General features: G+C 54.9%; 1 protein-coding gene across 1 annotated transcript in view; it reads right to left on the reverse strand.

Moving 5' to 3' along the window:
* Positions 1-635: 635 nt before the first annotated feature.
* Positions 636-10,504, reverse strand: part of PADI1 (peptidyl arginine deiminase 1) — a 26,378-nt gene continuing 16,509 nt past the window's right edge. The window contains exons 9-15 of the mRNA XM_006103947.3: positions 10,181-10,319; positions 8,798-8,949; positions 6,194-6,338; positions 5,308-5,401; positions 4,176-4,255; positions 3,813-3,938; positions 636-962 (exon numbers count right to left, since the gene is read on the reverse strand). Coding sequence (XP_006104009.1) covers positions 729-962; positions 3,813-3,938; positions 4,176-4,255; positions 5,308-5,401; positions 6,194-6,338; positions 8,798-8,949; positions 10,181-10,319 — 970 coding nt within the window. The 3' untranslated portion in view covers positions 636-728. The remainder of the gene's footprint in view (positions 963-3,812; positions 3,939-4,175; positions 4,256-5,307; positions 5,402-6,193; positions 6,339-8,797; positions 8,950-10,180; positions 10,320-10,504) is intronic.

A 10,504-nucleotide genomic window follows, 5' to 3' on the forward strand; every position in this document is an offset into this window, starting at 1 on the left:
AGGCCTCTTTTTGACCTCGTAGCCTTTTTGAGCTGGAAGCAGCCAGTACTCATAATTAAAGGCTTTCCACGCAGATAACAAGCACCCTTCTGAGGAAAGAGTCAGGCATGAAAGGGTTTTCCTTGCCTTTTTTTCCTTTTAAAGCAAACCCTCCACGCTGGCTTCTCCTGTCCTTATCTGCCTATGTAAACCCGGTTGAGGGGGCTGGGAGGTCGCAGCCGGGGGGTCCCCTACAGGAGAAGACAGCCCAGGTCCTCGGTCCTCCAGGAGCCACAGGCGGCCCAGACCCAGGGGCCCTCACGTCGGAGCCCAGGCTCCCTGAGCCCCATTCCTGGTAGTTGGAAGAGAGGACGACAACTGGTAAGCACAAAGGGTCCATCAGGACAGAGGGGGAGCGATTCCAAGGGGCGCCTGCCGAGGCCACGCATCGCGGCCCTTGAACACGCCAGAGCCGTTGGTCTTCTCCAGGCCCCCTGGGAGCTGTGATGGAGAGGGGAGAGGGGAGACTGAGGGTGGTCCTTCTCGGGCGGGGCGGGCCGCTCCAGAGGTGAGGATGTGTGGTGCCCATCCCTGTGTCCCCGTGCCCACGGCGGCCAGCACGTTTGCAGGCACTTGAGGGATTGTGCCTAGCAGGCCTCCCCCTATGGAGGCCAGGAAGAGGTTCCTCGCTTTCACTCTGGCGGGCTTCCCAACAGGTGGGCAGAGAGAATGGCGGGTAGGGAGCAGGCTCAGGGCACCATGTGCCACCACTTGAAGGAGAAGGGCTGCCGGCGCACGTTGGTCCCGCAGTGGATCTCCCCGAGCAGCTTGTGGTAGGACAGGTAGTCGTCGATGAAGATGCAGTGGAGGCCCAGCGGCTCCAGCAGGGACCGCACCTTCTCCTCCAGGCAGCAGCGGCCGTTGATGATGGGCCCGTAGGGCTTGGGGATGCCCAGGTACTTGCCTAAGACCACCATGTTGACCTGTAGAAGAGACAAGGCAAGAGGGGGGCCCGGCTGGCTGCGGACACCTGGCACATGGGGAACCCTTCTGGCCTGTGGCTCTGGCAGACCCATCCCAGGTCCTGTCCCACCCTGGCCAGCATCCCTGGGCCACCAGGGCTGGGACTCCCTCAGAATGAAGGTCCTGCCCAGCTGGCGTGGCTCAGTAGTTGAGCATCAACCTATGAACCAGGAGGTCATGGTTTGGTTCCTGGTCGGGACGTGCAGGAGGCAGCAGATGGATGGATGATTCTCTCTCATCGTTGATGTTTCTATCTCCCTGTCCCTCTCCTTTCCTCTCTGAAATCAATAAAAATATATTTTAAAAGAAAGAACGAAGAAGGTCTATGGAAGCAGAGAAGAAATAGACTCATGGTTGGAAGAGAGGATTGATAACCAGCAGGGCTGTTAGTAACATACATGGGAGATTTATATAAAGACACACCGTCCTCTACCACTTTCTCCCATCCATCAGAAAACTGTCACAACAACTTGGTTAGAATAGGAGTTTACCATCATCTGTCAGAAACGTGTACAAAAAATATGCCATCGTCCTAGCTGGTTTGGCTCAGTGGATAGAGCGTCAGCCTGCAGACTAAAGGATCCCAGGTTCCATTCCGGTCAAGGGCACATGCCTGGGTTGAGGGCTTGATCCCCATTAGGGGGCGTGCAGGAGGCAGCCAATCAATGATTCTCTCTCGTCATTGATGTTTCTATCTCTCTCTCCCTCTCCCTTCCTCTCTGAAATCAATAAAAATATTATATATATATATATATATATATATATATATATGTATATATATATACATGTATATATACATATATATATACATGTATATATATATATGTATATATATATATATATACATATATATATACATACATACACACACACATACATACACACACCATCTACACGGTCTACAGTGTGAATGTCCTTGTGGGGCTAGTGCATTTGTTCAGCGCACAGCTTGCTCAGCTGTCCCTGGAAGCCCGGATAATCCCGGATAATTATCACCATGTACTGAGCACCTACTATGTGCCAAATATAGCATCACTAAACCGCACAGCCTTCCTCTGAGGCTGTGATTGGGACAGGTCTGTAAACATGCTCAGGCCACACAGAGAAGTGGAAGACTGAAATTTGGTTTGGTCTGACCATTACCAAGACTCACACTCTTTATCCTCTGCCAGAATGGAGCACTATGGCGGCCTGGGGCTGAGGCTGGGGCAAGGGGCTGGGAGCCTTTGGGGGCACCTGGGTTCATCTCCGGTGGCATCTCTGCTTCCCTACTTGGGGGCCCTGGCTGGGGGCCTAGAGGTGGGGAAGGGACATCTCCTCAGTGCAGGGTGTGGAGGTTTCTTAGAGGAAGGGTCAGCCCTGGCTTGATGGCCAGAGGAGGGGACATTCTGGACCCGCTTCTAGAGGCCATCTCAGTGTGGGGTGAGCTGCCCTGGACTCTGTGGCATCCCATTCTCCAAGCCCTAGCCCCTCACCCTCCAGTCTGCCCTGCAGAGCCATCTAGGCTGGGAGCAACATCAAGCTGGGGGGTCTCAGGTCAGCTCCATGGCCTTGGCCCTGAGCGACCCACTTGCTCACTAATGGGCCAGAACTTGCCAGGGAAGGAGTGAGGCCAGGAGACTAAGGGGAGGGAGAGGAGCCAGGTGCAGGGTTCAGGACAGAGCCAGCCAGGTGGGCCCCTCCTGGATGAGGACTCAGGAGACGGGAGGCTGCCCCCTGGCTCGCTGGGGACCGTGAGCAAGCCAACCCCTCCCCTCTGTGGCCTCAGTTCCTCCATCTGACAAATGAGGGGTTAACTCAGCATTCCCTAGGGGCCCTTCCAGTAAACACAGACTGGGACCCTATGGCGTGTGTTGGGGAGTGGGCTTCTGGCAGGTGTGGGCAAGGCCACAGCCAAAGGAGGGCTGACCAAGGTCATGGGCTCTGACCCAGGCCTTACCAGCAACCCTCAGCCAGGCCAGAGCTGGTCACCCCTTAGGACTCTGATGTCCAGTACGGTAGCCACTAGCCCCCTGTGACTGTTAAAATTCAAATTAAAGTAAGAGTTTGGTCCACCACACCAGCCACAGTTGAAGTGCTCAGTAGCCACACGTGGCTCAGTGGCTCCCATGTCATGTTGTGCAAATACAGAACATTTCCATCACCCCAGAGAGTTGTAACGGCACTGCCTCAGGACGGTGGTTCTCCACCAGGGGGGATTTTACCCCCCGGGGCATTTTGGTTGTCATAAGGGGGATTGCTGCTGGCATCCTGTAGGTAGGGGACAGAGATCCCCACATCCTTTCCCAAGGGAATAATGGGCACTTTGGCCAGGCTTGTGCCGATAGCATCGCTCAGGCCCCTCCCAGGGGCCAGGCTGGTGAGCTCACAATCTCTCACCTGCTCGTCAGCTGCCGAGCTAATGACAGCCCGGGAGGTGGCTGCCACCTGCCCCACCTGCTGGGCCCAGGGGCCCCACTGGGGAGCAGAGAAGGCGGCTGAGGCCAGAAACGGAAGCCCAACACCTTTGGAACCAAACCACACTTCCTTTTCCCATTTGGGGAAAACCACGCCCTGACTCGTGGGGCTGCGGGATGTTGTGCAGCGTCCCTGCCCTCCCCCACTGGGTACCCCTCACTGAGGCAATCCAAACGGCCCGGGTTGAGAGCCCCTGATGGACGGTCTGTATTGGCACGGAAAACACACACATGCTGGCGGGTTCGGGCCACCCCGGCTGTGCCATCTGTCCCTGTACTCGGGGGTGCTCTTCTCTGGAGGCCCAACGGGGTCCCCACAAGGCCCCAGGAACCAGAACAGCCCCCTGCCCTCACCATGTCGGGGAAGAAGGCTTCTGCGTACGGGCCCCTCAGGTAGAAGAGCTGCGGGATGTCCACGATGTCCCGCTCCGTCAGGCCCAGCTCCCGCTTCAGCACCTCCCGGTTCCAGTCGATGCATTTCTGGGGGAGGAGGAAGGATCCAAGGCTTGCAGAGTTCCTACTGTGTGCAGCCTCTGCGCCTTTTAGCTCCTTTTAGCTCCTTTGATCTTTGTGCCATTGCTACCCGAAGGTGGGAAAACTGAGGCTCCAATGGCCTTCCCTAGGGCCCTACCCTACCCTCAGGTCTCAGCAGCCCCCAGCTGCTCTCTCTGGATAATGGGGGGACCCCCAAGAACAGGCAGCAGGCCTGTCCCTCACCTGCACATGGAGACTGTCGCTCTGAAGGCTTCTGTCGGCCAGCAATTCATTAATGCTTCTCTTCACCTTCTCCTCTAACCCTGCAAGAGCGAGAGAGACCGTCCATGGGCTCAGGGAGTCCTGCCCAGGCCACCATGGGCCCAGGCCTTCATGATCTGGGCCAGAATTTCCTCCCCACCTCAGTGCCAGGGCCTGAAGCAAGGATGGAGAAAGCCAGAGATGGAAACCCTGATAGGACCTGGCTCTGGCTGCCAGTAAATCCTGGGGATGGATCACAGACCCCTTGGGAAGGGACACCTGGGCTCAGGGCCTAATCATCTCCATACAGTTACCATTACTGAACACCCACCCTGTTCTGGGACTCCCGCTGAGCTTATTATTAGCCTTCAAAGCACTGCCAGGTAGGGTTCATTATCCCCCCAATTCAGAAAAGAGGAAACGGAGGCACTGAGAGGGTCAGGACGCATCCGTGATGTCACAGCCAGCAAATGGCAAGACCAGGATTTGGACCCAGGTCTACCCAGGCCGCAGTCCACTCCACAGCCCTTCCCAGGCCCCATTCCTCAGGGGAGAGCTCTGAGCTCTGTGGGGGGGAGGGGAGGGTCTGTCAATTCCCAAAGGAGGGTCTACAGAGAGGCCCTGACCATCCACCTGGCTGCTGGGCCCTCTTCCCTTAAGCCCCTAGCCCTGCTGCTCCCTGCGGCTCAGCCCTGGGAAAGCCACTTCCCTCTGAGTCCCGGTTTCCTCGTCTGTGAAAAGGGATAAGGAGGGGGCGTGGGAGATCGGAACGGGGGAGAACGAGTGCCCGGCACAGGATGGCACAGGGGCATGCTCATTGCTTCCTGCTCTTTTCCTCTCCCGGGGTGTGGCCAGGAACTGCCCACTGTATGGAGGAGGTCACCCCCTTGGGTGTGCCTAGGGCAGATCCCCACCTCGCAGCTCCCTTTCCTAGCCCAAGGGAGGGAGCGCCTCATCCTTAGCTCCCACGTGAGAGTCAGGAGAATAGTGACTTCAGGCTCTGAGCGCAGATCTGCAGACAAAGGGCCTGTAGACGGGGCACAGTCAGGAAAGGCATCAGCGGTGCCCAGGGCTGGCAGCGTCCCCGCAGGACGCCTGGGTCATTGGCACTCACCATCAAACTGGACCGCCTTGCCGTAGCCCTCCATTTTCTTCTCTCGGAACAGGTTAAGGCAAGCCCTGGGGCTCGCCAGGAGCAGCCGGAAGCCCTGGCACAGAGGGAGGGAGAAGAGCTCAGTGCACGGGTTCCCCTAGATGCAGGAGACCCCAAACTCAGGAGGGGCCTGAGTTCAGAGGCCAGACCGCGCACGGGACACTCAATCTCCACCTCAGCATCACCCACCGGCTACCAAGAACTACCAACAGGTCCTCCAAGCTGGCTCAGGCCTCTAGGCCTTTGTCCATGACATTCTCCCTGCCTGGGGGTCCTTCCCTGCTTTACCTACCTGGGAATGCAGCCCCCCGCCCAGGCTGCTTGCTCCCTGAAGGCTGTGCCCTCTGGCCATCTCTGCAAGGCGGTAAACCGAGGGATTAACATATTGGCCCAGAGCCCACTGTCTGGGTTTGAACCTTACCCTACCTGTTAATTGCCCTTCTGAGCCTCCGTTTCCTCATCTACGAGATGGGGGCAATGATAATAGTAGCCACCTCGTGAGAATTAAATGAATTAAAACATGTACACAACATAGGTGCTCAGTAAATGTTACCAACTTTTTATCAGTGTCACTTCACAAGGGTCTTGGCTGAGTGGTGTGGATCAGAGGAAACACCCGGTGAGTGTGAGAATGTGTGTGAGTAGTGAGCCACTGAGTGCCCCCCTGACCTGAGCTCTGACCTCCTCCAAGAAGCCCTCCAAGATTAATGCCCCCTGGCCTCAAGGGTACCCTGCCTCTGAGCTCAGTATGGATTAGGTGTTGAGTTGGTCCCAAGTAGCTCTGCCCTGTTTCATCCCCTCAGGTCAGGCAAGGGCAGAGGTGGTTCCCGCAGGAGAGGGGGCACACCTTTTGGTCGGAGGTGGGCACGAAGGTCAGGAATTCATCCACGTGGCCCACGGAGAGCCAGTCAGAGTAGAGCTCCACGGGCGCCTGCACCTGCTGGGCCTTCAGGAAGTCACGCACCACCTTGGCCATTCGCCGCCCACCTGCCCTGTCGGGGGAGGGAGAGAGCGGCCATCACCATGGTGACCTGTGGGTGTGGGGTCAGATGCAGGGCCCTGACGTCTTCCACAGCTCAGCGTTTTCGAGGCTGTAGCGCCTCTGAGGATGTGGAATCTGCATTTTGACAAGCATCTTGGCTGACTCAAGAGAACCGCTGCCCCGCTCAGTTTGTGGTTCTGGAGATGAAGTCTGAGCATTTTGAAACCACCCTTTATTCGCAGAGACAGGGAAGGAGGGAGGGACGAGGGTGGCCTAGAACAGGGGACAGGGGACAGGGGAGCAGGAGCTGGAGTCCCAGAGCTGTGGGACACGTGACCCAGGCAACGGCTATGTCCCTGTTTCACAGATGAGGCAGCTGAAGCCTTGCCTAAAGTCAGAACAATATGTTATGTTCCTTGACACAAGTAACCATGTGCAAACACACGGTCAGAGATTTTTTTCAATATGTTTTACATAAAAGGGATCATATTTCTTGCCCTGGCTTGTCAGTGTAAGGACATACGGGTGAACTCCCAGCCCGCATCCAATCTGGTGGTTCTACCTTAAACAGAACACAACCCGGCCTTTTCCAGGCTCTTCCTCTGCCACCACCCAGCCAGTGACACCTCCCTCACCTAAATAATCCCAGTGGCCTGTCCCTTTCCCTATTCTCTTAGCTTTCAGCCTTGCTCCTCCGCAGCCTAGCCAGAGGGAAGCTTTTAAATATGTCAGAGCATGTCCCTCCTCAGGACAAAACCCTCCCATCCCTCCCATCTCACTAACTGTAAATCCAAAGTCTTCACAAGGACCTGCACAGCCCCACCAATGCTGACGTCCCCACTCCTGCCACTCTCCTCTTCAATCACTCAGTTCCGGCCACGCTGACCTCCTGCTGTCCCTCGAATATAGCAGGTACGTTCCTAGCTCAGGGCCTTTGCACATGCTATTCTTTCTACTAAGAATTGCTGCCCACTCCCCTCAAGTTTAACGCAAATGTTACCTTCTTACACTATGAGGCCTTTGAAATTAAAACAATCCCTCAACCCTCTTACCAGCTTTGTTTTTCTCTACACCATCCAGAACTAGTTGGCACACTTGATGTCTTATTGTCTGGCATCCCACTAGGATGCGAGTTCTAGGAGGGCTGGGATTTTTGTCTATGCTCTTATATAATAGGTGCTGAAAATATGTTTGTGAGTGATATTCATTCCTTTGAACCACCGTGTGCTATATAACTCGAATATGTCATAGACAAAGTCTAGAAGGAAGTCCCAACAAGGTAGAACCACCAGATTGGACAACACTGCTTTGATTTTGGGGATGGGATTGTGGAAAATATTTTTCTTGTATTTTTTTTATCTTAATAGAGTGCTGGTAATTTTATTTTATCTACTTATTTATTTATTTAATCCTCACCTACTTATTTATTTATTTAATCCTCACCTGAGGATATTTTTCCTTGACTTTTTTTTTTTTTTTTTCGGGAGAGTAGAAGTGAGAGGGAAAGACAGAGAGAAACATCGATGTGAGAGAAACACACCCATTGGTTTCCTCCTGCACGTGCCCCGACCAGGACAGTCTGTAACCAAGGTATGTGCCCTTGATCAGAATCAAACCCAGAACCCTTTGGTCCTCAGGCCGACACTCTATCCACTGAGCCAAACCAGCTAGGGCCAGTGTTGGCAATTTTAAAAGACTTCTTACAGAACAGTGAGATGGTGGAGAAGAATTAAACTTTAAAAACTGCACATGAGCAGAAAGTGGCAGGAATCAGAGACATGTAGGGTTGAGGAAGGGCAGAGTCCCTCCGAGGGGTGCTCGACAGCCATCTGCCTGGAGGCAGGGGCATGGACCAGAGGACGGCAACCCTGGAGGCATCAGACCTGGTCTCTGAGCTACATCAACGCTGCCACCAGGAGGCAGGATTGCACAGGGATTGTTCTAAATGTGAGCGCAGGGAGTGGAGAAGCCACGATTAAGCAGGGAGTGGCATTTGTTGAGCACTGTGTGCTGGCCTGAGGCTCCTCACACTATCCTAACCAGCCACCCGCTCACCTGCAGCCCATGCCGACCTCTGGGCCCTTTCGAGCTTGGCTAGGACAGCAGATGTTTGACCTCCTACAGGGCGAGGGCAACAGATCTATCTCCTGCCTCTGCATCAAACTGCACATCTCCCCAGCTCTTCTGACTTTCAGGAGGCTGGGAATCTGGCTTTTTATGTGAGGCCTCCTGAGATATAGATGTAGACGTGCATGTTTCATTAAGCTCATACAATTCTAGGCAGGCCGAAGACCATGAACATCAGTTTATGAGTTTCCTCCTAAGATTCTGTGACCTTCCGAATGGAAGAATCTAGGCCTCTGAGTCTTTGATTCTAGATTCCACTTCTCAGACTGGAGACTTGTGTTCGTGGTGGATGCTGCGGTCAGTGCCCTCCGCCCTCCGCCTCCCTCCCGCCCTGCCTCTCACTTAGGAAAGTTGCTGCCGATGAGGATCCGGCCCAGGGGGTACTCCTTGCCGCGCACGGTCACCGGTGGGCTGACATCCAGGTTGCCGAAGGAGTCGAGGCCAGAGGCGCCAGCGAAAGGGATTTCCTGGGTTACGTATCCAAAGTCGGGGCCCTGTGGGAGGACCAGCAAGACATACACCACCCCCCCAAAAGGAAGGGTCAGTTAGAACAGGAAAACCACCTCTATTCACTGTTCACAGAGTCCTCCATTCTCTGAGCGCCCTGCAATTCAAGTCCAAGCCAGTAAGAGAACAACCACTAGAAAAGCCCCCAGTGTTTGGAAATGAGGCGAGACTTCTGGAGAACCACAGGCTACGTCCAAGTGGACATTGGACAACCCTTTGAACAGAAAGGTGATAAAAGCACAGCACATGGAAGCTGTCCTTCTGGGGAAGCACTCAGCTCTGAACACATATTAGGAAGGGAGAAGATTGACAACTCTCAGCTTCTGTTTCCAGCTGGGGGGTGGGGATGACAAATTAACCCAAAGAAAGTGGAAACAAGGGAAGGATAAAGATGAGAGTGGACATCAGTGGGAAAATGCCCTGGTCAGGTCAAGTCCTTGACGCAGACTCACGCTGCAGGGCTCATTGTCCCTTTGCTGGGTCTCGTCCCTGACCCCGCCAGGCTGGGGTGAATGTCCTGCTCTGTGTGCCTGGGCACCCAACTTCCCCACCACAGCCCCCCCTCAGACACCGGGGTTATCCGGGCACTGGGGTGTGGGGGCCGGTAACAGGCAGAGACCCTGAGCCTCAGGACCTTTCTAGTTTAGCCCGGCAGTAAAGCGCAGGAGCTCTGGAGGCAGAGCTGTGTGGCCTTGGGCAAGAAACTTAACCTCTCTGAGCCTCAGTAAGGAGAGACTTTAGGTGCCCCCTGGATTAAATGAGTAACCTTGTCACGTTGGGGAGTGCCTGGAACTCAGTGCACAGTTGCTAGAGCTGCTCTTGTGTATAGGAAACGGGCACACGCCTGGCACACAGTAGGTGTTCAGAAAATCTTTGTTACCTGAAGAGAGGCCCCAGCTCATAAAAGTAAGAGCCATGGGGATTTAACAAGGGTGCATTCCCCTCAAAAGGCAGTTTGGTTTCCCCAGGGCTGACCCTTCTGTTGGCTCCCCCTTGGGGGAGAAAGGTCCTCAAGAAGATTGTATTAGCTAGCCCCTCCCACATGGAGCAATTTGCATTATATTTGCATATTTGCTCAAACCTCCCACTGACACCCCATTTGCCATAGTTCACCACCTGTGTCCTTTTGCCCCCTAAAGGACCAGGACTCGGCAAAACCGATCGGGTCCTACAGCAGGAGCCACCCAAGGGTTTCCCACTCTGCCCTTTGCCACATACCAGGATCTTATTATAGGAGAACTCCTTCAGGCCCCTGTCTCGGGGGGAGTCAAAGACCACGGGGAAGGATTTGTGGGGTGCCTCCACGTAGCCAAATTCCATCTCGTCCTGGGAAGAGAGACGAAAAGACTCCAGTGACCTCCTCGGTATGGTTTTTCAGAACGGGGTGATCCCCCCAGGCCTGGGGCAGGATGGGGCAGCAGGTCCTCCCCAAGATCTGGGGGGTGCAGGAGAGGCAGAGGTGAGGCCCCTTGGGAGCCTGGTTGGGAGAGAACTCATGTGCGTGGGACCAGGGCATTTGGAGGGAAGCAGGAGAGACTGGGG

The sequence above is a fragment of the Myotis lucifugus genome, unplaced genomic scaffold, assembly GCF_000147115.1.
Source record: "Myotis lucifugus unplaced genomic scaffold, Myoluc2.0 scaffold_523, whole genome shotgun sequence".
Classification (NCBI taxonomy): Eukaryota; Metazoa; Chordata; class Mammalia; order Chiroptera; family Vespertilionidae; genus Myotis; species Myotis lucifugus.